Raw genomic sequence first — 27,523 nt, 5'->3', positions numbered from 1 at the left:
TTGTTTTTCTTCTGTGTTTTTATTCCCACAGTTCTTTCTCTGGATGTGGATAGCATTTTTTCCTCATAAGTCTCTCAGAATTGTCCTGGATCATTGCATTGCTGCTAGTAGAGAAGTTCATTACATTTGATTGTGCCACAGTGTATTAGTCTCTGTGTACAATGTTCTCCTGGTTCTGCTTTCACTCTGCATCAATTCCTGGAGATTGTTTCAGTTCACATGGAATTCCTTCCTTTCATTATTCCTTTTAGCACAACAGTATTCCATTACCAACAGATACCACAGTTATTCAGCTATTCCCAAATTGAAGGGCATCCCCTTATTTTCTAATTTTTTGCCAGCACAAAGAGCATGGCTATAAATATTTTTGAACAAGTCTTTTTCCTTATTATCTCTTTGGGGTATAAACCTAGCAGTGCTATGGCTGGATCAAAGGGCAGATAGTCTTTTAGTGCCCTTTGGGCATAGTTCCAAATTGCCATCCAGAAGGGGCTGGATCAATTCACAGCTTCACCAGCAATGCATTAATGTCCAAATTTTGCCAAATCCCCTCTAACATTTGTTACTTTCCTTTGCTGTCATATTAGTCAATCTGTTTGATGTGAGGTGGTAACTCAGAGTTGTTTTGATTTGCATTTCTCTGATTATAAGAGATTCAGAACATTTTTTTCATGTGCTTATTTGATTTCTTTATCTGAAAACTGCCTATTCATGTCCTTTGCCCATTTATCAATTGGGGAATGGCTTGATTTTTTGTACAATTGATTTAGCTCCTTAAAAATTTGAGTAATTAGACCTTTGTCAGAGGTTTTTGTTATGAAGATTTTCCACCAATTTGTTGTTGTATTGGGTTTTTTTGTACAACATCTTTTTAATTTAATGTAATAAAAAATATTCATTTTACATTTTGTAATATTCTCTGTCTCTTGCTTAGTCTTAAAATCTTTCCTTTTCCATAGATCTGACAGGTAAACCATTCTATGTTCACCTAATTTACTTGTAGTTTCCTTCTTTATATTTAAGTCGTTCACCCATTCTTAATTTATCTTGGTGCAGGGTTTGAGATATTGATCTAAACCTAATCTCTCCCATATCGTTTTCCAATTTTCCCAGCAGTTTTTTGTCAAATAGTTGAGTTTTGTCCCCAAAGCTGGGCTCTTTGTATTTATTGTGCACTATTTTGCTGAGATCATTTACCCTCAATCTATTCTACTGATCCTCCCTTCTGTCTCTTATCCAGTACCATAATGTTGCTTTATAGTACAATTTAAGATCTGGTACTGCTAGGCCCCCATCCTTCACATTTCTTTTCATTATTTCCCTTGATATTCTTGATATTTTGCTTTACCATATGAACTTTGTTATAATTTTTTCTAATTCAGTAAAAAATTTTTTTTCTTAGTAGTTTGATAGGTATGGCACTAAATAAAGTAATTTAATTTGGGTAGGATTGTCATTTTTATTATGTTAGCTAGTCCTACCCACGAGCAATTAATGTTTTTTCCAATTGTTTAGATCTAGTTTTAATTGTGTGGAAAGTGTTTTGTAGTTGTTTTCATATAGTTCCTATGTTTGTCTTGGCAAATAGAATCCAAAATATTTTATATTATTTAGGGTGGTTTTAAATGGAATTTCTCTTTCTAATTCTTGCTGCTTAGATGTGTTGGAAATATATAGAAATGCTGATGACTTATGTGGATTTATTTTGTATCCTGCAACTTTGCTAAAGTTGTTGATTATTTCCACTAGCTTTTCAGTTGATTCTGTAGGATTCTTATATCTTCAAAGAGTGATAATTTAGTCTCCTCATTGGCTATTTTAATACCTTTAATTTCTTTTTTCTTCTCTAATTGCTACTGCTAGTGTTTCTAGTACAATGTTAAACAATAGAGGTGATAATGTGCATCCTTGCTTCACTCCTGATATTATTGGATGACTTCTAATTTATCCCAATTGCAGATGATGCTTGCTGGTGGTTTAAAATATATACTGTTTATTCCATGACTAGCTTCTTGATGTCAATAAGGAAGGGACTTTAGAAATCATGCAACTAGCCCATTCCCCTCATTTTATAGATGATGTTGGAGGAAACAGAGATCTAATGAAGTGACACAACTTTGGCAAAGGTCTCAGAGCTCACTAGGGTCTTTTGAGGCCTGTCCCTTTTACCTCACCCCTCCTCTTATGGAATAATGTTAACATACTCCATTGTCTCAAAAATGTGTTTTGTTTTGTTTTTTTGCTTTGCGAGTCATAGGACATTTGCCCACTTGCACTACCGAATGAATCAATATTTATATACTATTTATGTATTACTATCATATAACAGTATATATATATGTATATGTATTTATATGCAGGATCCTCATTACACCTTCATTAATTCCATTAGCCTGACCAGGACTTGGAAATAGCATATTTTTTATTTTTTATTTTCTTTTTTGTTTTTACTTTGATATAATTTTATTTTTTAAATGGTTAAATGATTTATATTGTCTCCTTCCCTTCTTCCCTCCCCCCTCTCCACTCCCAGAGTTGCCAAGCAATTTCACTGGGTTATACATGTATTATCATTCAAAATCTATTTCCATATTATTCATTTTTGTAATAGAATAATCTATTAAAACCAAAATCAAAATTATATAACCATATAAAGAAGTGATAAATCATGTTTTTCTTCTACATTTCTACTCCCACAGTTTTTCTCTTCATGTGGATAGCATTCTTATAAATCTTTCAGAATTGTCCTTGATCAAAGGATTGTTATTAGTAGTACAGTCTATTACATTTGATTGTCCCACAATATTTCAGTTACTGTGTATAATGCTCTCCTGGTTCTGCTCATTTCACTTGGTATTAATTTTGTAGGTCCTTCCAGTTCTTATAGAAATAACTTAATTCAACATTTCATATTAGCACAATAGTATTCCATTACCACCATATGTCACAATTTGTTCAGCTATTCCCCAGTTGAGGGACATCCCCTCATTTTCCAATTTTTTGACACCACAAAAATCACAGCTATAATTTTTTTTGTGCAAATAGATCCTTTCCCATTTTTTTCTCTTTAGAATACAAACCTAGTAGTGGTATTGCTAGATCAAAGAGCATGCATTCTTTTAAAGCTGTTTGGACATAATTCCAAATTTCCTTCCAGAATGGTTGGATCAATTCACAATTTGGAGGGGCAATCTTAAAACACCACCTTAGCCTTAGTTAGTGGCAGCACTAATTAAAGACTTAGGTCACCTTTTCCAACTTAGGTCTTAAGGCTTTCAAAGTGGTTTGTCTTTAAATAAGTTGTATTATTAGTTCTCTGCATCTATTCACCTCATTCTGCATTAGTTCTTATAAGGCTTCCTAAAATCACTCCTTTCTTCATTTATTAAGACACAATAATATTCTATTATATCGATATACCATTATTTGTTTAACCATTGAGTAATTGATAGTTATCCTCTTAATTTCCTATTCTTTGCCAAGAAGTGCTATAAATGCTTTTGTATATATATACTTTCTCAACTTTTTTTTTTTTTACATTTTTGGGATATAAATCTAGTTCTTTATAGTTGGGTTAAAGGCTATGCATAATTTAGTGCCTTTAGGGGCACAGCTCCAAATTGCTATCTAGATTGGTAGGACTATTTCACAGCTCCACCACCAGTGCATCTATGTGCCTGCTTTCCAGAAGCTCCTCCACCATTTGTCATTTTCTGTTCTTGTCAGCATTGCTAATCTGATGTTTAGGAAGTGAGTCCTCCGAGTTACTTTTATTTACATTCCTATATTCATGACTGATTCAACATTTTTTCTAAAGGATTAAAATTAGTTTTTATTTCTTCCTTTGAAAATTGCCTGTTGATATCCATTAACCATTTATCTACTAGGGAATGAGCCTAATCTTTGAATCTTTATCTTCAGGTTAGAGTTCTTTGGAAGCAAAACCATATATAGTCAGGAAAGAGGTGGCGTTATTAACTGATTAGTTTCTTGTTTTCAATTCTTATAGGTATTGGACTTTCACCCTTCCATAATAACACTAGCAAGGAAGAAACTCAATGGATTCATCTATGGTGACTGCTTTTGGCCTAGTGTGCTGTACCTTGTGTCTGCTTCTTATTTCAGCATTGAGGAAGAGGTGTGGAAAAGGAAAGCTCCCACCTGGCCCTGGCCCTCTTCCAATTATTGGTAATATATTGCAGTTGGATACTAAGAATATCCCCAAATCTTTATGCATGGTGAGTAGGCATTACTCTGTCCTATTGGTTTCATTTCTGGCTCTTAATGGCATTGTATTTTTAGAGGCCATCTTTAAGGAAATTATCTTAATGAATACAGCATATTAGAGAAAGGGAGCATTATATAAATTATTGAATCAATATTTTGTTTCAGTTGTAGCCACCATGGTCCATTACCTCAGTGGAAGCAGGGTACAAAAATTAGATGTATGGGAGGCTAGATAAAACAAATCTTTTTTTTAAAAAGGGATTTTAATCTTTTTTATTATGAACTTGAAAAAATCAATATACGTATAAACAGCCATTGTTGCTCTGCAGAAATGTTGAATATTTGGATATTTACTCCTCTTTTATTTTTCCTTCCAAGAGAAACAGAAGCATGGTGCTATTTCTTCCTAGACCATGTCAGTGTCCTTCAAATGGGTCAGTTCAGTCTTTAATTTTCTCTTTTGTTACCATCTAACATACCCTACTTTTCTCTCAACTGAAACCTGGAAATTTTTGCTCAAGGCACTTATAATAAGAAATGAGGTCATAGTTTTTAATCTAAGAGCAATGATTTTTTGGTCCAAGGGCATGTTTTCTCTAATATTTTAGTAAACTTAAGAAAATTGGTTTTAAATATAAGTCATCACTGCTCAGAGTCCCTAGATGACAATCCAAATTTGACTGCTTGGTTTGGCTACTTACTTGATCCATACTTCTCTGACTGATATGGGAACCCATTTCAATTATTCTATTGATGTTTATCCCCTATCACTCCACCCCTATTTTTTACTTGTATAGGTATAACTCAAAAGCAATTAAGGCCAATCCTATGCTTATCTAGAGACAACTATCTTTAAAGTGTCTTGAAAATAATAAATAAGCAGTTTAAAAGAAACAATAAACTTATGGTTTAAATATCTGTTCTTTTGAATAGAAATGGAGAGAGAAAGGGGAAAAGGGAATTCATTAGATGCCTTGGACTCTTATCAAGGGAAATATTCACCAATTATTAGGTGGGTCATTGCAGTTTTTGTCTACCTAGAAAAAAGATGCTAACTGCCCTGGTAGAGTCTAGACCTACTTAAGAATATTCCCCTCCACCCTGCCATCTACATTTTTAAGTGTATCAGTCTTTTGTGCTTTATATCCCTCATAGGAATAGGGACAAACGCTATAATCTCAATGGTAAAAAGAAATCCTGGGTTAGGAAATTCTCAAGTATAGAAATTCAAGATTTCCTTCTGTGACAGAGACTAACCCAACTCTAGAAATTTTGCAGATCTTTAGTCCTCTAGAACTATGAAACCCAGGGTCCTCACCAAAATTTAAAATTACTTCCTTTCTACTACAGAATTAATCTGACCCCTCCAAATATCCTGTTATACACGGACATTTCCATGTACAAAGTGTATTCAAAGATGCATTTTATTCTGTATTGGTTCATAAAAATCTTATTAGCTTTTTCTGAATCTATTCCTTTTGTAATGTATTATGGCAAAATAATATTTAATTAATTTACATAGTAAAATCTGCTAAAATCTCCCTCAGTTGATGTATATTCCTGTGTTTCTCCCACTCCCTTTCACTCCCAGTTTCTAGTTCTTTGTTATATCCCAAAGTACTGCTATAATTATTTTTTTACATATGAGTTCTTTCCTTCTGTTTTCATCTCTTTGGGAGCACATGCCTACTAGTGTGTATGTACTATTTAGTGACTTTTTGAGTATAATTCCAAGTTCTTTTTAGACACAGCTCAAGCAAGGTACTTTCCTGTCTGTCCTATAGCTTATCCAACAATGTTCATTTTCTATTTATCCACATTTCTATCTATTTTCTATATTCTAGAATATATAAAATATATTCTATTTTAAAATTTTAATCATTAATCATGACCATTCTGCTGGGTATAAAGGAGAACCTCAGAATAGTTTCATTTTGTATTTCTCTAATATTTAGTGATTTTGAGAATTTTTTTCTTATACTTGTAGAGAGCTTGAATTTTTTATTTTAAGAACTGCCCACTTACATTCCAATATTGTGGCTCTTGTCATTAAGTATTTGAATCAGTTCCATAGATCTTGAATTGCAGTTCTTTATCTGAGAAGTTGCTGCAAAGATTGTTTTCCTAGATAACTATTTCCTTTCGTATTTTCAAATAAGTTTTCTTTTTAAAAAGATAATAATAATCTCTCCAGTATATCTCCCTCTCCCTATTCCAGAGAGTCATTCCATATAAAAATAGTATGTTTAAATGCAAATAATGAAAAAAGAGGAAAAATTTCCCAATCTTATCAATAATCAAAAAATTCTGAATACCTGTGCAATGTGCCACACTTGCGGACCTCCAAACTCTACAAAGTGTTGGGGCAGGAATATCTTTTTATATTTCTTCTTCTGAGCCATAGTCATTTTTTATAATTTTGCAAAATGAAGTTTTTAGAAATATGGGCAATTCATCATCAGTGGCAGTCATTGTAGCAGCAATGGCAGTGGCAAGGGACTACTGCAGTAGCAATGGCAGATCAGGCCAAGATACTTAAATAAGAAACACTTAGCACCCACTAACCATCCTTCAAATGACCACAGAAGAACAAAAAGAACTCAAAATGAATACTGGACTGATTGAATCAATAGAAGAAGGGGTAAATTAGTGTTCTGACCCAGAATAGTATCAAGACATAGCAAAAGTCTGGGGTACAAGGTAGGAGTGCTGAACAAATCTCAGGAAAAAGAGAACAGTTGGCTTGGTTTAGACTCAGCAGGGTAAGAGTAGAAACCAATGCAATACAGAACAAGTAGCAGTGGGAGGAAAACACCTCTGCAAAATCCAGAACAAACAGATTGTGAACCAGCACAGACAGCAATGGGTTGAACTCAGATAAATAAGGACCAACCTTCATAGGCCTGGGCAGAACCCAATTCTAACCAGTGGAATCCAAAAGCTATAAATCTCCACAACCAGGTTGCCTCTAAAGAGTGCTTAATTTGAGACCAAGAAAGCTGAGTCAATCTCAGGCACAGTGTAATAGTAAGACAACACTCCACCCCAAGAATGGGGAAAAACTTCAGCATATAGACAAAAATGAAGGGGAAAAATAATCCCAACATGAGCAAAAGACAGAGAAAAAACCTGACACTAGAAAATATCTCAGCCTCAAAGGAAAAAGTGAAAGGATATATATAAAGCCTAAAATAAACCCCTGGGAGATCCAAAAAAGGAAAGAAAAATAAATAATAAGAAACAGGGTGGGGAATGGAACCAAGATGGCAGGATAGAAGTAGGGAAAAATGGAACCACTCTGAGAATCCTCTTAAACTAATCTTAAAATAACACCTCAAAATGAATACTAGAGTTACAGAACCAATAAGGGCATAGAGTGGAGCAACTCTCCTGGAGAAAACAAATTTTAAGAAGAGAGGGTCTGTTTCACTGGGGTGGCATCGCAGGGAAATCCACAGTGCCTATAGCTGGTGTTAGCCCAGAGTGAGGCTGTAAGTCTCTTCCCAAGCCTGCAGTGAATACCCAAACCCCAGAGCAACAGCAGCACAAGGCAGTCTATGACTGACTGGTACTATAACGATGGGAGGCCCAGAGCCTTGCTCAAGCCTGAACTGAGGCCCCAAGCCCAAGAGCAAGATAGTTCATAGTGCACCTGTTCTGTGTAATCCAAGCATGAGACCCAGAGCCACTGCCCAGGTTTGAGGTGAGGCCCAGAGCCCCATTGCAAGGTAGCTCACATTGCTCTGAGCCCTGTAAACCACTAGTAGTCCCAAGAGGAGACTGAATCAGCAATGGAAGGTGGTTTTTGGAGCTCCCAGACAACAAGCCATCATACCACCTTAGAAGAACTGAAACTTTCAGAAATCCAGAATTAGAGTTGAGTGTAGTTGCAAGGAAAAACTGAAGTTTAGGAAAGTGCCCTTTCTATCTGGAGAACAGAGCCTACCTTTAAGATAAAAGTAAAATAAAAAAAAAGAGTCTGGGAAAATGAGCAAACAGCAAAAACAAATAAACAAAATTACCTCACCATAGAAAACTATTATGGTGGCAAAGAAAAGCAAGGCGCATACTCAGGAGAGGACAGTGAGATCAAAGCAGTTGCACACAAAACTTCAAAGAAAAAGGGGAATTTGTTTCAGTCTTTGGAATAGCCCAAAAAGGAATTAAAAAATCAAATAAAAGAAAAAAGAAAAAAGGGGAAGAGAAATGAAAGTAATGCAAAAAAGAAAAAAAAAGTTAAAGAGCAGAATTGGCTAAATGGAAAAAGAGACACAAAATTCCAATGAAGAAAAGAGTTTTTTAAAAAGTAGAATTGTTCAAATGCTAAAGGAGATTCAAAAGCTCATGGAGGAAAATAATATATATTTTTAAGTTATCCAAACTAATTTACTGACAATTCAAAATGTACATATTTATAAGAAAGAGTGCAAGTTCTAAAATAATTTAACAATTTTCATAGATTTATAAAAATATTGATAAGTATTAGGAGACCCTGACAATTATCAACCACAAGAATATTTTCCTATGTGAATAAACTACCATAATAGTTCCATAAAAAGGAAAATAATAGCTTAAAAATTAGAATTGGGCAAATAGAAGCCAATGACTTCATGGAACATGAAGAAACAATAAAACAAAATCAATATAATGAAAAAATTAAATATTAAATATCTCATTTAAAAAAAAATAAACAACTGACCAGGGAAATAGATCAAGGAGAGACAATCCAAGAATTATTGAACTACCTAAAAGTCATGTCACGATAAAAAATAATCCTAGACCTTTTATTACAAGAAATCATCAAAGAAAGTGCCCTGATATTCTTGAACAAGAGGGCAAAATGGAAATTGAAAAAATCCACTAACCACCCCGTGAAATAAATTCTCAAATGACAACTCCCAGAAATATTATAGCTGAATTTAAGAGCTCCCAGGAGAAAATACTGCATTTTGACAAAAAGAAAAAATTAAAATATAATGGAACCAAAGTGAGGATTACACAGGACTTAGCAGCTTCTTGATTTAAAAATGGCAGCCTTGGAATATGATATTCAGGAAAGAAAAGAAACTAGAAAATTTAGATTTAATAGATCTCTGGAAATAATTTTTTTCAGCAGTATGTATTATGTACACAGAAATTGACCATGTACGAGGGCATAAAGACTTCATCACCAAATACAAAAAAGGAGAAATGATAAATGCATGCTTTTCAGATCATAATGCAATAAAATGATAATCAATAAGAGTCCATGGAAAGATAAGTTAAAAGTTAATTGGAGATTAAAAAATCTAAATTTTAAAAGGAGTGGACCAAAGAACAAATTATAGAACAATTAATAATTTCATTAAAGAAAATGACAATGCGAAGACAACATATAAAAATTTATGTGATCCAGTCAAAATAGTACTTAGGAGACAATTTATATCTCTGAACCCTTATGTCAATAAAAAGAGAAAAAGCAGATCCATGGATTGTGCATGAAACCAAATAAACTAGGGAAAAGGACAAATTCAAAATCCCCAATTAAAGACTAACTTAGAAATCCTAAGGAAATTAATAAAATTGAAAGTAAGAGAACTTCTGAAGTAATAAATAAGATTTGGAGTTAGTGCTATGAAATAAAGCAAATAAAATAGATATATTTGGTTAAGTAAATTTAAAAAAGGAAAGAAAAATCCAATTATGTGTATTAAAAATGAAAAGGGTGAATTCACCAATGAAGAGGAAAATATAGTATTCATTAGGAGCTACTTTGTCCAATTACATGACAATAAGTCTGACAATGTAGGTGAAATGGAAGAATATTTACAAAAATATAAATTGTCCATATTAATAAAAGAGGAAATAGAACACTTAAATAATCCCATCTCAGAAAAAGAAGTTGAATAAGTCATTAAAGGACTCCCCAAGAAAAATTCCCCAAGGCGAGATGGATTCATGAGTGAATTCTATCAATCATTTAAAGAACCATTAGTCCCAATAACATATAAACTATTTGGCAAAATAGGCAAATAAAGAGTCCTATCAAAGTTTTTTATGACACAAAATGATGCGTAAGCCAGGAAGACCAAAAACAGAGAAATGAAATTTAAGAAAATTTCCTTAGTTAATAGTTGCAAAAATCTTAAATAAAATGGTTGTAAAAAATTATAGCAATATATACTAACGATCATTCACTGTGACCACATGGAATTTATATCAGGAATTCAAGGCTATTTTAATCTGAGAAAAATTATTAGCATAATTGACTGTATCAATAACAAAACTGCCAGAAATCACATGATTATCTCAATAGATCCAGAAAAAAACTTTTGACAAAATGCTAAACCCATTCCTATTAAAAACACCAGAAAACATAGGAATAAATGAACCTTTCCTTAAAAGGGCAAGTAGTACATATCATCTACAATGGGGATAAATTAGAAACACTCTCAATAAGATCAGGGATGAAGCAAGGAGCCCATTATCACCACTGTTACTTAATATTGTACTAGAAATGCTAATTTTAGCAATGAGATGAAAAAGAAATTGAAGGAGTTAAAGTAGATAATGAGGAAACTAAACTATTAATCTTTGCAGATGATATTATGGTATACTTATATAGAACCTGAGAGAATCAACTAAAAAATTAGTTTAAATAATTAATAACTTTAGAAAAGTTGTAAGATACAAAACAAACCCATATAAATCATCAAAATTTATTTATATTACCAACAAAGTTCAGCAGGAAGAGATACAAGGAGAAATTCTATTTAAAATAACTCTAAGCAATATAAAATACATGAGAATCTACTTGCCAAGACAAACACAAGAATTCTATAAACACAATTACAAAACACTTATCTAAAAAATAAAATGAGATCAAGACAATTGGAAAAAATATTAATGCTCATGGATAAACCTAAATAATTTAATAAAAATGACAATTCTACCTAAATTGATTTACTTATTTAATGCCATACCAAACTACAAAAAAAAAATTATAGAACTAGAAAAAATAATAAAAAAATTCATCTGGAAGGACAAAAGATCAAGAACATCAGGAAAATTAATGAAAAAAAATGTGGACAATGATCTAGAAATACCAGATCTCCAATTGTACCACAAGTAATAGTAATCAAAATAATCTTATACTGGTTAAGAAATAGAATGATAGAATTGAATATATTAGGTGTAAATGACCCTAGCAATTTAGAATTTGATGAACCCAAAGAACCCAGCTTTTATGATAAGAACTAACTTTTTGAAAAAAAAAACTGCTGGGAAAACTAGAGATAGTATGAAAGAAAATAGGCATACACCAATATCTCATACATAAATACCAAGATAAGGTTAAAATGGGTATATAATTTAGACACAAAGGGTGATACTACAACTAAATTAGGGGAAGAAAGAATAGTTTACCTGTCAGATCTATGGAGAAAGGAAGAAATTATGAGCGACAAGAGATAGAGAACTTACAAGATGTAAAATAAATAATTTTGACTACATTAAATTGAAAAAGTTTTGTATAAACAAAATCAATAAAACCAAGATCAGAAGGGAAACAACAAACTGGGGAAATTTTTATAACAAATTTCTCTGATAAAGGTCTCATTTCTGAAATATGTAGAGAATGAAGTCAAATAAGAATACAAATTATTCCTCAATTGATAAATGGTCAAAGGATCTGAACAAGCAGTTTTCATATAAAGAAATCAAAGCTATCAATAATTACATAAAAATATTTGAACTCGCTCTTGATTAGAGAAATGCATGTCAAAACAACTCTGAGGTACCACCTCACACCAAGCAGATTGGCCAATACGGCAGTAAATAAAAATGATAAATGTTGCAGGGGATGTGACAAAATTGGGACTTTAATGCATTATTGGTTGAGTTATAAACTGATCCAACCATTCTGGAGGGCAATTTGGAGCTATGCCCAAAGGGCTATAAAACAGTACATACTCTTTGAGTCAGTAATACCAATATTATGTCTGTATTCCAAAGAGAAAGAAGTTGTAAGGAATGACCTATTTGTACAAAAATATTTATAGCTGCTTTTTTTGTTGTGGCAAAGAACTAGAAATCAAGGGAATATCCATTAGTTGGGTTATGGCTGAACAAATTGTGGTATATGGTGATGATGGAATACTATTGTGCTCCAAGAAACAATGAGCTGCATGATTTCAGAAAGAACTGGAAAGACCTCCATGAACTGATGCAGAGTGAAATGAGCAGAACAGAAGAACAATATATACAGTAACAGCAATATTGTGGTATGATCAATTGTGAAAGACTTGGTTATTCTCAGCAACACAACCATCCAGAACAATTCAGAAGGACTTTTGACAAAGAATGCTATCTACCCTTAGAGAAAGAACCGTTGCATTTGGAATGCAGATAAAACTCACAAATTTTCACTTTAACTTATTTGGGTTTTTATTTTGGGGTTTGGGTTTTATATGCATATTATCTTACAACAAAGTAAGCAAAGAAGGAGTATTACCAATTTCCTTTTATGACACAAATATGGTACTGATTCCCAAGCCAGGGAGACCAAGAACAGAGAAACAAAACTGCAGATGGATATCCTTAATGAATATACCTGCAAAACAAACAAACAAACAAACTTAAATGAAATACTAGTAAAGAGACTAGAGAAAGTCATCACAAGGATTGTTCACTTTGTCCAGGTGGGAATTATACCAGGAATGCAAGGATGGTTTAACATTAGAAAAACATAATTGGATATATCAATAACCAAACTAACAGAAACAACATGATTATCTCAATAGATGCAGAAAAAGCCTTTGACAAAATGCAACACCCATTCCTATTGAAAACACTAGAAAATATAGGAATAGAAGGGCCTTGCTCAAGATAATAAATGGTATATATTAAAACAATCAGTAAATATCACCTGCAATTGGGGTGTTAGGAACCTTCCCAATAGGATCAGGAGTGAAGCTAGGATATTCATTACCACGACTATTATTTAATATTGTACTAGAAATGCTATCAGTAGCAATTAGAGAAGAAAAAAGAAATCAAAGGGATTAAAGTAGACAATGAGGAAACTAAACTATCACTCTTTTCAGATGATATGATGATATACTTAGAGGACCTGAGAAAATCAACCTAAAACTAGTGGAAATAATTAGTAAATTTTGTAAAGTTGCAGGATACAAAATAAATCCACATAAATCATCAGCATTTATACATATTTCCAACAAAACTCAGCAGCAAGAGTTAGAAAGAGAAATTCCATTTTGTTTGTGGTGGCAAAAAATTGGAAAATGGGAGATGCCCTCCCATTGGTGAATGGCTGAACAAATTGTGGTATACACTGGTGATGGAATACTATTGTGCTCAAAGGAATAATGAACTGGAGGAATTCCATGTGAACTGGAACAACCTCCAGGAATTAATATAGAGTGGAAGGATAAGAACCAGGAGAACATTGTACATACACAGAGACTGACACACTGTGGTAAAACCAAATGCAATGAACTTCTCTACTAGTAGCAATGCAATGATCCAGAACTATTCAGAACTATTTCACATATGAAAAAGAACGCTATCCACATCAAGAGGAAGAACTGTGGGAAAAGAAACACAGAAGAAAAACAACTGCTTGATCGCATTGGTTGATGGGGTTATTAAGACTGCGAAAGTAGACTCTAAACAATTGCCCTAGTGCAAATATTAATAATATGGAAATGGGTCTTGATCAATGACACATGTTAAACCCAGTGGAATTGTGTGTCAGAATTGGGAAGGGGTGGGGGAGGGGAGGGAAAGAATATGAGTCTTGTAACCTTGGGAAAATATTCTAAATCGTCTCATTAAATAAAATAAAAAAATAAAATCACTCTAGACAATATAAAATATTTGGGAATTTATCTGCCAAGACAAACTCAGGAATGATATGAACACAACTACAAAACATTTTTCACACAAATAAAACTGGGTCTAAACAATTGGAAAAACATTAATTGCTTTTGGGCTAATATAATAAAAATGAAAATCCTACCTAATTTACTTATTTAGTTTCATATCTATCAATTAACAAAAACTTTTTTGAAAGAATTAGAAAATATTATAACAAAGTTCATCTGGAAGAACAAAAGATCAAGAATATCAAAGAAACTAATGAAAAAAAAATGTGACGGATGGAGACCTAGCAGCATGAGATCTTAGACTTACTATGAAGCAGTGATCATCAAAATGATATGGTACTAGCTAAGAGACAGAAGGGTGGATCAGTGCAATAGACTAGAGGCAAACAACTTCAGCAATATGGCGTTTCATAAACCCAAAGATCCCAGCTTTTGGAACAAGAACTGGCTATTTGGCAAAAACTGCTGGAAAAATTAGAAAATAGTATGGGAAGAATTAGGTTTAGATCAACATCTCATACCCTATACCAAGATAAATTCAAAATGGGTAAATGACTTAAATACAAAGAGTGAAATCATAAATAAATTTGTTGAGCATAGAATAGTATATCTGTCAGATCTATGGGAAAGGAATGAATTTAAAAAATCAAGCAAGCTATGGAGAACATTATAAGATGTAAAATGAATAATTTTGATTGTATTAAATTAAAAAGGTTTTTGCACACAAAAGCAATGCAACCAAAACTAGAAGGGAAGCAACAAACTGGGGGAAAATTTTATAATAAAAATCTCTGACAAAGGTCTAATTTCCCAAAAATATAAGGAACTAAGAAAAATTTACAAGAAATCAAGCCATTCCCCAAATGACAAATGCTCAAGGGATATAAATAGGCAATTTTCAGATGAAGAAATCAAAACTATAAATAATCACATGAAAGTGTTTTAAATCCCTCCTGATTACAGAAATGCAAATCAAAACAACTCTGAGCTACCACCTCAAACCTAGCAGATTGGCCAATATGTCAATAAATGAAAATAATAAATGTTAGAGGGGATGTGGCAAAATTGGGATACTAATGAATTGCTGGTGGAGTTATGAATTGATCTACCCATTCTGGAAGGCAATTTGGAATTATTATTCCCTAAGGGCTTTAAAAGATTTCATGCCCTTTGATCCAGCCATACAACTTCTTGGTTTATACACCAAAGAGATTTTAAAAATATTTGTTAAAAATATTTGTAGCTGTGCTTTTTGTTGTGACAAAAATGGAAAATGAGGGGGTGTCCCTAGATTGGGGAAATGGCTTAACAAGTTGTGGTATATGATGGTAATGGAATACTATTGTGCTATAAGGAATGATGAACTGCTTGATTTCTATATGAACTGGAAAGACCTCCATGAACTGATGTGGAGTGAAATGAGCAGAAGCTGGAGAACATTGTACACATAAAGTGAAACATTGTGGAACAATCAAATGCTACTAATATCAATGCAGTGATCAAGAACAATCCTGTGGAACTTATAAGAAAGAATATTATCCACATCTAGAGAAATGACAATGGGAGTAGAAATGCAGAAGAAAAACATATGATTCATCACTTGGTTATATGGGTATATGACTTGGGGTTGTGGCTTTTAAAAGATTACTCTATTACAAATATGAATAATATGGAAATAGGTTTTGAGTGATAAGACATGTGTAAACCAGTGGAATTTCTTGTCAGTCTTGAAAGGGGGGAGGGAAGAGGGGAGAGAGAGAACATGAATCATGTAACCATGGAAAAATATTCTAAAAAAATAAACTAAAAAATGTGGAAAAATAAAGGGATAAGAAAGACTATAAAGAGAAAAGGAAAGTAAGTTAGGGGTAAATTATCTCACAGGAAAAGGCATGAAACAATCAATACAGTGCAAAGGAAGATGAGGGGGTAGAGGGCAATGTTTGAACTTTACTCTCATCAGAATTGGCACAAAGTGGGAATAACATCTACACTCAAGTTTAGAAATCTATCTTACCCAATAGGAAAGATAAGAAGGGGAGGGAGAACAAAAAAGGGTGGAGGACAGGCAAAAAAGAATGGGAACTTAAGGAAGACAGTTAAACAGAAGCTAAATATGTTTCTCTATATTATTGTAGTCATTATGTACATAATTTTTCTGGATTTGCTTTCTTTATTCTTTATCATTTCATATAGGTCTTTCTAATTCTCTCTCTATTCATTATATTTGTTATTTTTTATTACATAGTAATATTCTGCTACATACTTACATCCACAATTTGCTTATCTATTCCCCAATTAATGGGCATCTACTTTTAAAAAATTCTTTTTTTATCACAAAAAGTTCTTCTCTTAAATAGTTTTGGTATAAATGGAGACTTTCTCTTTAATTGATGGCCTCTTTATAGTATAAGCCAACAAATGGAATCTCTGGTTTTAAGGATGTGGATCTTTTAGTCACTTTATTTGCATAACTCCAAATTGAATTTCAAAATGTTCGTACTGATTCATTATTCCACCAACAAATCCACAAGTATGCCTCTTTTCCTACAACTCCTCTAAGCACTGTTCCTATCCTATGTTCTTTTCCACTTTAAAAGATGAGGTAAAACTTCAAGTTCATTTTGATCTGCATTTCTCTTGTTATTAATAGTTCTGATCATTCTTTTATCTGATCAAACTATTTCCCTTTTAATTTTAATAATGGATTTTTTATGCAAAGACCTTTCAGTTTTATAGAGTAAAAATTGTCCATCATATCTTTTGTGAGTCTCATTTAGTCCTTGTTATGAACACTTCCCTTATCCACAGTTGTAAATATATCTCTTTTCTTGCTGTAATTTGCTTATTATGCTGTTTTAAAAATTTAGGTTGTTTTTCCATTTGGAATTTTCTTTGTATATCATGTTAGTTGTTATTTTATACCTGATTTTGGCCTGCCTATTTTTAAAAACCTTTCCAGAAATTTTTGTTGCATTCTTACCCCAATACAGTAAACCTGTCTTTGTGGACCATCTCTCGGGGGATTCATTTGTCCTGATTGGGAGTTACCACAGGTTCCCACTACATCTAAGTCAGTCTCCTCTCATGTTTCACTTTACTAGCATCTTCTTGCAAATTATCTTGCCACTGAGCTCATATCCTTTGCTCTCCTATATAGGAGTTGATTCTCAATTCTTGATTTATGAAAAAAATGGGTTCTCTTTGCCCATATAAGGCATATGTAAATTCATTTCCCTATAGCAGTGTTGGCAAAGTATAGGCACATATACTGGGAATGGCATGGAAAAGCTGTTCTCTTCCCCCTCTTCCCAGCTCCTGAGGATATTTTGAATGCCCTGTCCTGCTATCCAGCTACCCAAAGTAAGCACTTCCTCCCTCCACTCTCTGGGGCAATGCGGAGGGCTTACAGGCAGCTTGAGTTTGGGCTTGTGAACTTGAAAGTGGCAGTTTGGGCACGTGAACTTGAAAACCTTTGCCAACACTGCCCTATAGCTTTATGAATTCTTGTTAACTTTCCAAAGCAATATTCACCTTCCTGGTCACCATTCTCTTTATAACTTCCTATATTAGAATATTAGGTCTTTGAAGTCAAGAATTATCTTCATTTTTGTATTTGTATCCCAACATTTTTCTACAATTTCTATACATTATTGCTTAAAATGTTTTTTCCCCATCCATCCATTCTTTCATTCCTTCATTTATTCATTCATAGTTGGATTCGCTCAAAGTTTATGCTGTTTTAGTCATTTATTTCTGTATCTTTTTATAATTAATCTGTTATACTAGTCAACTCTTCATTTTTTAATCAGTACCAAATAGTTTTAATGATTACTCTTTTGTAGTATAGTTTGCTATCTGGTATTGATAGGCCTCTTGCTAAAACCTTTAAAAATTATTTCCCATGAGATTCCTGACAATTTGTTCCTGAATTATTTTACTAGTCTTTTGTTCTTTAATCATGCTATTCTTTTTTTCTCAATCTTTAAAGAAATACTGTGGCAGTTTTATTGGTATGACCTTGAATAAGTAAATTAATTTAGGTAATGCCATTTTTATTATTTTCATGTGCATTTGACCATGCACAAGTAATATATCTCTTCAATTATACAAATGTGTTTATTAAAGTTACATTCATATTATCATGTATGTCTTTGAAGGAGGACACCTCAGCATTTTATTCATTCTATAGTAATTTTGAATACAATTTTTCTTTGTTAGGTTTGTTGGTAGTACAGTGAAAGGATGAGATTTATATGGAATCATTTAATACCCTATTGCTTTGATGCTAAAGTTTATTTATTTCAATTGTTTAATTGAATCTCTAACGTTCTTTAAGTAGACCATCATATTCTTGGTAAAAAATGAAAATTTTGTTTCATTTTTGCCTGTTTGTTCTGACAATTTATTTTCTCATCTTATTCCCATAGATAGTATTTCTATACTATATTACATAGCAACTCAACAAGCATTTAATAAGCCCCTGCAGTGTGCTGCACTATATGCTCAGGATCAAATATAATGAATGAAAACAATCTCTACCTGAAAGAACTTATATTCTAATGGGGAAACAGCAACATAAGTATACCTTTCTATCTATCTATATAAAATTCTATTTAACTAGTTTGAATTTTTGTGTTTTTCTCTTTGTATTTCTCATGCTTATATGACACATTTTATAAATATGAAAAATATTAATAAAACATACATATTTTCATATGTGTGAACAATATGAAGAGAAAACCATAAAACAAAACTATTTAAATATTTGATATGAGAAATATCATATGACATATGATAAAATTAAGAGAAAATACACCAAAAAAACTAGTTAAAAAGAGTTTGAGGGGGAAATAGTTGAAGGGATCAGGAAAGGTTTAAATTAGAAAGAGGTGTGTGCTGTATTGTGAATGAAGAGAAAAATCAGGGAGGCAGAAGGGAAGTAGGAATGTACTTCAGGCCCTGGAGATAGCCACTGCAAAGCCAGAGACTCTAGAGTTTTGTTTATTAGTAAAAAATATATCAGTTTGGCTGTATCAGTGGTGACTCTCTCTCAATGCTGTCTACATCTTTTCCCACAGCTGGCAAAAGTTTATGGCCCAGTTTTCACTCTGTACTTGGGTTCTAAATCTGTTGTTGTGTTACATGGGTACAAGGCAATGAAAGAAGCTCTGATTGATCATGGAGAAGAGTTTGCTGGCAGAGGAAGTTTCCCAATCATTGATGCTATTAACAAAGGTTTAGGTAAGTTTCTGTGAATCTAGATGAAGCAGAGATTGAGGAAAAGGTTGGCATTCCAAGAAGTCGGTAGAAATATATTCATGTGGGGACAGCTATGTGACTCAGTGGATTGAAAGACAACCTTTGAGATGATAACTCATGGGTTCAAATCTGGCCTCAGGTATCACTTAACCACCATTGTCTAGCTCTTATCACTCTTCCGCCTTGGAATCAATATAGAATATTGATCCTAAGAGGAAAGGTAATGGTTAGAAAAAAAAGGAGAGTCACTCACCTAAATCTCCTGAAGCAGGCACATGGATTCATAACCTATAGCATTAAGATAGTAGCTATATAGATTTAGGGGATTTGTGTTCCTTTCTCTTTACTTACAAAATGACCACCTCAGTTCAGATTCTCATCAACACTTTCCTAGTGTATTCAGTTGTTCTCCCCACCTTAAACTACTCTCCCTGTATTTCTAGGCTTGACCAGAATTTGCCTATTGGATGGTGTCTTCTCCTTCATCTTATCAATAAGTTTGTGAGAAATATTGCCAAATGCCTTGCTGAAATTTTGGGGGAAATCGATCAATATTGCCTGAATCTACTGGTCTTATAAGCATATCAAAAAATGAGGTTTATCTGAAAAGACTTATTTTTGAGGCGCCCATGCTAACTCCTAGAGAAATCACGCTTCCTAAGATCTCACAAACCAACCATTCTTTGTTAGAGAGGCCATAGGATGAGACAAGCCTCCCACTTCTCCTTCCTCCACTATGTAGAATCTGCCCCAAGTCTCTCAATTCAGACATAAATACAGTTAGATTTATTTTTTTAAAATTCAACCTTCTGTCTTAGAACCAATACTATGTATTGGTTCTAAGACATAAGAGTGGTAAGGGCTAAGCAATGAGGATTAAGTGACTTACCCAGGGTCACACAGCTAGGAAGTGTCTGAGGCCAAATTTGAACCTGGGACCTCCTATCTCTAGAACTGGCTCTCAAACCACTGAGCTACCTAACTACTCCCTCAGTTATATTCTTTAAGTGTTAATGGCAAGAAGTAAGATTGACCAATAGGTGCTTATTTAAAAAAAAATCTTTTCATGAGATAAATGAAATTCTGCCAAGTACTAGCAATAAGTGAATAAAAATGATCTCATCTAAGCCATTGACACAGAAATGCATGGGTTTGAATCCTGATTCAGATACTTTTTAGCTGAATGACTAGAGACTAATACTTAACCTTTTTCATGCTCAGTTTCTCCAGATGTAAAATGGAAATTGTAATAGTACCTGGACACCAAAAGGCTATTGTGAAGATCATGTGAGATAGCATTTAAAATGCTTTGCAAACAATATAGTGCTGAATACTATTATTATTATTATTCGTCTGCAATGTTATGTGGCAACCAAAATATCAAATCTTTGAAAACTGAGCATTGAAAAACATGTGGATTGGAGTAATATGAAGTAAGGGCGTCTATGTTATTCCCTAAAACTGTACCATTTCTTTTTGAAAGGGCTTAAAAATTAGTCATCTAGATATCACTGGGACCTGGGTGCTTTGTCCAGGTTATTTGAGCTAAAAAAAAAAAAAAAGAGCAAAATTATCTTTCTTGTGGTGCTTGACAATTCGTACACTTCAAACTGTTCTACTAGAACCAAGTTGAGAGACCTTAGGCATAGATAGGAGATGAACATTTTCTGAGGCTAATGCTGTTGACTTTTCAGTCTGTCGCAGCAGGGAATTCCCTGTTCTTATCTCCTTCATTCTCCTTATAGGACTTGCTTTTAGCAATGGAGAGAGATGGAAGCAAATCCGCCGCTTCTCCCTCATGACGCTGAAGAATTTGGGGATGGGGAAGAGGAGCATTGAGGAGCGAGTCCAAGAAGAGGCAAAGTGCCTGGTTGAGGCATTAAAAAAAACGAATGGTTAGTACTCATTGACTTAAAAAGAAGCTAATCTTAGGAAAAATTTTCTGATAACTTATAAAGGCTGAGGTAGGCTCTTAAGAATCTGTTGTAGTCTTCAACTACCCTATGTTTGTCTGAGCTCTCAGTCCTGTTCTGGTACAAGTCCATAACAATATTAATAATAATGATGATGGCTGGTATTTCAATAGCACTCAGAGGTTTGCAAAATGCTTCATAAATTACATTTTATTTTACCTTCACACACCTATGGGATGCTATTACAACTCTCATTTTACAGAGGAAAAAACAAACAAACAGAAGACAGAGATTAGGTCATTTGACCACGGTCACCTAGCCAGAAAGTGTCTGAGGCTATATTTGAACTTGGGTGTCCAAGTCCAGTCCTCTGTCCACCAGTCATTTCTAAAAGTCCTGAAGAATGGAGATGAGAAAAAATAGGAAAAATATAGCCATCCTGAGGTTCATACTAGTCTTATGAGGAGTCCTTGTGCTCTGTTAGAAAAAGCACTGAATTCTAGGGACTTACGTGAAAGAATGTTATCCGCATCAAGAGAAAGAATAGTGGTAGTAGCAATGCAAAAGAAAAACATTTGCTTTATCACTTGTCTATATGGTTATGTGATTTGGGGTTTTGGTTTTAAAGGATCATTCTATTACAAAAATCAATAATAGGGAAATAGCTTATGGAGTGATAATACATGTATAACCCAGTGGAATTGCTTGTCAGTTCTGGGAGTGGGGAGGGAAGAGGGGAGGAATGAATCATGTAACCATGGGAAAATAGTTTAAAAACAGTTAAAAATTAATTTAAAAAAAGAAAAGAAAAAGCACTGGATTGAGAATTGAGAGTGTTGGGTATTAGCCCCAACTCTATAACAACCATCCCATTCTCCACCCATTTTGGAACTATTTAAAAAAAAACCCTTACTTTCCATCTTGGAGTCAATACTGTGTATTGGCTCCAAGGCAGAAGAGTGGTAAGGGCTAGGCAATGGGGGTCAAGTGACTTGCCCAGGGTCACACAGCTGTCATTTTGGAACTATTACTAGACAAATAGCCAAGGCCAGCACAAGACCCTAACATTTGGTCTCCCTCTTTGTTGCATGATTTGCCATGATTAAATAAGTCATTATCTGTCACATAGAAACACTTAATGTTTCCTCTTTTGTTGATTGCAGTAGATAGAACACTGGACCTGAAATCAGGAAGACTTAAATTCAAAGCTCACCTCAGAGGCTAGTTGTGTGATCCTGGGCAATTCACTTAATCCTGTCTGCCTCAGTTTCTTCATTTGTAAAATGAGGATAATAATAACACCTACCTCATAGAGTTGTTATGAGGACCAAATGAGATAATATTTTTTAAATGTTTAGCACAATGCTAGAAGATAATAGGTGATCAATGAATGCTTGTTCTCTCCCCCTTCCTGTATTGCCTTGATAGTGACCAATTTCTGAATGAATCTCTATTTACTTGGTTAGGTTGGTTCTTAGGCAGCAGAATTTTGGGGCTCTTTGGTATAGTCTTCCAGAACTCAGAGTCATCTCTATGCAATGAGGCACATTTTATTATTTTTCTAATTGACGTATTGCTCTCAAACATCCTGAAGGACCAGCTCTGTTGATCTTCTTAAGAAGTTCCATAAAAAAGCTTTCATGTCTTGAAGATGAGTTATAAGAATTGAATGATTTTGTAGACTTCCTGATGGTTTTCTGAAGAGCTTTAAAAAATAGGAAAGAGGGCTGTGAACAGGGTAGAAAGTCATTGAGCTGATTCATAAGATTCACAATCTTCCTTTATCCTCCATCATCTTCTTCTTGTGCCACTCCATGCTAAGCTGTTTGGCACAGAAATTTCCCTCTTTCTGCTATGGAATCCTAATATGTCCACAGGGCATCAGGGGAGGGCAGAAAGTGATAGACAAACTGAACCCACAACTTCTATGTAATAAGTACTTTTTAGAACATAAAGACAGAATATGCTTGTGGGTGTTGGGGAGGGAAGCATGAGAGTTAGGAGGAAACAGCACTGTCAAAGTTTGGTCATGACCCAATCCAAGGTAAAGTATATGTGCATACGTTTTTTACTCCAGATAGTTATTGTTAAACATTTACCAGTAAACACCCATATTGCTCTATAAACATTGTTTGAACTCAGAAAGAATGCATTAGAACAACGGCTTAAGGAATGAAGTATTTAATAAAAAATTAATAAATTTATTAAAACATTAGACTGGAGGATCAGTGACTAAAGGCTAATAATAATAATAATAATAATAATAACTGGGATTTACATAGTGCTTTGCAAATGCTTTATATCCATTATTCCATTTGGGTCTCATAATACCCCTATTAACCAAAACACTTATATTTTGGCCTTTTCTCAATTATCTTCCACTAAGATCTATTGTAAAGATTTAAATCAGCAAATACATACAAAATTCTTTTTAAAAAATGAAACTTTACTCTATCTTAGAATCAATACTGTGTATTGGTTCCACAGCAGAAGAGTGGTAAGGGCTAGGCAATCAGGGTTAAATGACTTGCCCAGGGTCACATACCTAGGAAGTGTCTGAGTTCAGATTTGAACCCAGGACCTCCCATCTCTAGGTCTGGCTCTCTATCCACTGAACCATTAGCTGTCCCCTCAAAGTGTTTTTTTTAAATAACTTTTCTGACTTTCTCAGCTATAATATACCTGTTGGAGGAGACCATAAGATAATGGTGGCCACTGCTCCTCAAGGCCACTGCTTCTTGCAATCTTAGTGGCATTAAATTTAAAAAAATAATGTTAAAACTCTCTCCTTAATACTTTAGGAATGCCTTGTGACCCCACATTCATCCTTGGGTGTGCTCCCTGCAATGTCATCTGCTCTATCATTTTCCAGAAGCGGTTTGAATATCATGATCAGAAATTTCTACATTTAATGAAGCTTTTAGATGAAAAGGTCAAGATCCTGAGTTCACCATGGATACAGGTATGAGCAGAATTCCCTCTTTCTGGTGTAAGATTTAAATTAATGTGCAGTACTTCAAATATTATTTTATAAAGTTTATTATCTGACAAAATAGAACTATGTGACTAAGTTTTTCTACCTGCTCAAAAATGCTTGCTCCATCAAAGCCTCAAGGAAGGAAAAAGAATGAGAGGCGGGGCTACACCCAATTTATATCCTGTCTACATCAGCACATAATAATGACAGGAAGTGAGTAGGGTTCTGGGAATTGTAGTTTTGCTGGGCATCATAGTTTTTAGGGTAACAGATTCTAATTACACACTGGAATAGATGGCACTCTTCTTTAATTCAGAGAAACCCCTTCCCGGATCAAGGCTAGGGGTTAATATGAACCTTAATAGATACCCCCTTGAATAAAAATGACTTATGTCACCCCATTGAAGTTTGACTGAGGGTCTGCCAGGCCTTTTCCTGAAGTAGTCCATCTATATGGTACAGACACTGAAATTCCAGGTCCCTTTTAAAGATATCCATTGCCAAAGGACTACTGAATGTTGCCCTTAACTCTTAAGCCTGGACAGGGTAAGTATCAGTTGTTACTTTGGAAATTGCAAAGTAGAGCTCTGAGAAAATGGTAGAAAGGCAAGAAACTTTTCAAGTGGTAATAAAGCATAGAGAGTGGAGGCTTAGATGGGCTGGTGAGGGGTGTAGAGGGGTATTAAATGATTTTACGGGTTTTTTCAGGAAGGAAGAGGGCGAGTAAAGATAAAAGTCGTATTTTTTTTTCAGAAGGGATTTGCCCCAACCCCTTCTTATCCAATCACAATCTTCTTTTTGGAATCTGAGAGTAAAGAATTGTGTTATATAGCTACCCAAAAAATGAATAATTGTTTCTTTTTATAGATCTATAACCTCCTCCCACTTCTGGCACAGTATCTCCCAGGATCTCACCACAAGCTATTTAAAATCTCTCAAATGATGCATAATTTCTTTTTGGAGAAAGTGAAGGAACATCAAGATGCCCTGGACCCCAACAACCCTCAGGATTTGATCGACTCTTTCCTTATCAAAATGGAGCAGGTACGAGTGAGAGAACTAGGACTGTAGGACAATTCTTCTGAGTGGTCCTGGAGGCTGTTCTCAAGTAAATATAAAGAGACAAGAAAGCCTTAAACCTTGCATCTTCAGGGAATGATGTTGGGAACTGAGGTGTAGACAAAAATACCAGGAGCTTTGGCCCACTTTGTGAGAGAGTTTAAGGCTAATTGGAGGAAGTAAATACATGAAGGAACCTGAGACTAATACAAGAGGCAAGAGCATGACCTAAGGAAGAATGAAGAGAATGTGGAGTCAGGAAGACCTGAGTTCAATTCTAGTCTCAGATCCTTACTAGCTATATAACCCTGGAAATGTCAAGTTAACTGATCAAGTTAACTACCAATTTCCTTATCTGTAAAATGATGGGGTTGGGATTAATGGCATTTAAGGTCTTTTCAAGAGGCAACTGTGATTCAGAGCTTAAGAATACTAGACTTGGAGTGAGGAAGACCTGAGTTCAGTTCTAGCCTCATACACTTCCTAGCTGTTCAACCCTGGGCAATTCATTTAATCTCTATTTGCCTGACAAAAGGATCTTCTGGATCCACTGGAGAAGGCAATGACAAATCAGTCTAGTGTCCTTGACAACAAAACTCCATGAATAGCTGTGATCCATGGGGTTAGTGGTAGTCTCTCGGTGACCGAGAATGATGATTGTCTTTGTGCATTATCATCTATTGATGTACCCTCATGTGGCTTTGGAGTCCAAAGGCTGAGGCACAGAGTTTGTGGCACATGGGGCATGGGATGCCAGTTGTTACGGGAGGTGCAGTCGTGGCCTGGTGTCGGCCTTCACGCGCAGCGGCAAGAGTCGACGTCGCTCATCTTCAAAGGTGGTGGCGGCAGCATGGTGAATGTGGGTTCGCCAGCTGCTTCTGTCAGAGGCAGCGAGTTCTAGTTGCTTCAGTGTAATGCCAGCCCACTTCAAGTTGGACTTTAGCTGATCCTTGAATCTTTTCTTTGGTCGGCCTTGTTTCCTGAGTCCAGCTGACAGTTCACCATAGAATATCTGTCTTGGTATTCGCTGTGGGTCCATGCGGATGACGTGTCCAGACCATCGTAGCTGGGTTTTGAGGACCAGGACTTTGATGCTGGTGGAGTTGGCTCTGTCGAGGACTTCCTGATTGGTGATTCGGTCCTGCCATCGGATCCTCATGGTTGACTGGAGGGAGCATTGGTGGAATTGCTCCAGCTGTTTCATGTGCTTCCAGTACAGTGTCCATGTCTCACACCGTACAGGAGCGAGCTGAGGACCACTGCGTTATACACTTTGAGCTTCGTCGCAGTGCTTACACCTCTGTGTTGGAGGACTTTGGAGCGCAGCCGCCCGAGTGCCTGGCTGGCCTTTTGGATCCTGGCATTGATCTTGTGGTCTAGGGACCCATCGTTGGCGATGGTGCTGCCCAGGTACTTGAAGGTGTTGACGTTAGAAAGCTGCGTGCTGTCGATTGTAATGCACAGCTGGTTCGTTGGCCTCCCTGGTGCAGGTTGGAACAGCACCTCTGTTTTGCTGAGGCTGATAGTCAGACCAAACAGTTTTGTTGCGGTGGGGAACCTGTCCATAATGGTTTGGAGATGATTTTCTTGGTGGGCCATGAGAGCACAGTCATCTGCGAAGAGAGCTTCCAGGATGAGTCTCTCTGTTGTCTTTGTTTTGGCAGTCAGGCGGCGAAGGTCGAATAGTGAGCCATCCAGTTGGTATTTGATGTAGACACCCAGGTCTAGATCCATCACAGCATGTCGTAATATTTGGGTGAAAAATAGGTTGAATAGTACCGGAGCGAGGACACAGCCTTGTTTCACGCCATTGGAGATGTTGAAGCGATTGGAAGTCTCTCCACCAGATAGGACTTCTCCTGTCATGTCGACATGAAAGAGCTAGATCAGTTTGAGGAATTTTGCTGGGCAACCGAGCTTGCTGAGGATCACCCACAATGCGTCCCTGTTCACTGTGTCGAACGCCTTTGTCAGGTCTATGAAGACAATGTAGAGACTCAGGTTCTGCTCAAGGCATTTTTCCTGCATTTGCCTCACCGTGAAGACCATGTCGATGGTGCTGTGATCTGGTCAGAAGCCACATTGTGATTCAGGCAAGTTCTGCTCTGAAACAGATGACGGGAGTCTGTTGAGTATAACACGGGCCAGGATCTTTCCAGCAGTGGAGAGTAGTGAGATGCCTCTGTAGTTGTCATAGGCTC

At 35.2% G+C, this 27,523-nt stretch overlaps 1 protein-coding gene across 7 annotated transcripts in view; it reads left to right on the top strand.

Annotated features, from left to right (window-relative positions):
* Positions 1–27,523, top strand: part of LOC100023204 (cytochrome P450 2C18-like) — a 48,843-nt gene that overhangs the window by 4,714 nt on the left and 16,606 nt on the right. For 5 of the 7 annotated variants that reach the window (XM_007478772.3, XM_001374781.4, XM_056802219.1 and 2 more), the window contains exons 2-6: positions 4,010–4,238; positions 19,193–19,355; positions 21,119–21,268; positions 24,088–24,248; positions 25,131–25,307. In XM_007478772.3, coding sequence (XP_007478834.1) covers positions 4,059–4,238; positions 19,193–19,355; positions 21,119–21,268; positions 24,088–24,248; positions 25,131–25,307 — 831 coding nt within the window. In that variant the 5' untranslated portion in view covers positions 4,010–4,058. The remainder of the gene's footprint in view (positions 1–4,009; positions 4,239–19,192; positions 19,356–21,118; positions 21,269–24,087; positions 24,249–25,130; positions 25,308–27,523) is intronic. The other 2 variants (XM_056802225.1, XM_056802231.1) reach the window with 2 other exon arrangements.

This window comes from Monodelphis domestica, chromosome 1, assembly GCF_027887165.1.
Source record: "Monodelphis domestica isolate mMonDom1 chromosome 1, mMonDom1.pri, whole genome shotgun sequence".
In the NCBI taxonomy this organism is placed as follows: Eukaryota; Metazoa; Chordata; class Mammalia; order Didelphimorphia; family Didelphidae; genus Monodelphis; species Monodelphis domestica.
The sequence above is the reverse complement of the archived record's forward strand: the minus strand, read 5'-3'. Positions and strand labels throughout refer to the sequence as shown.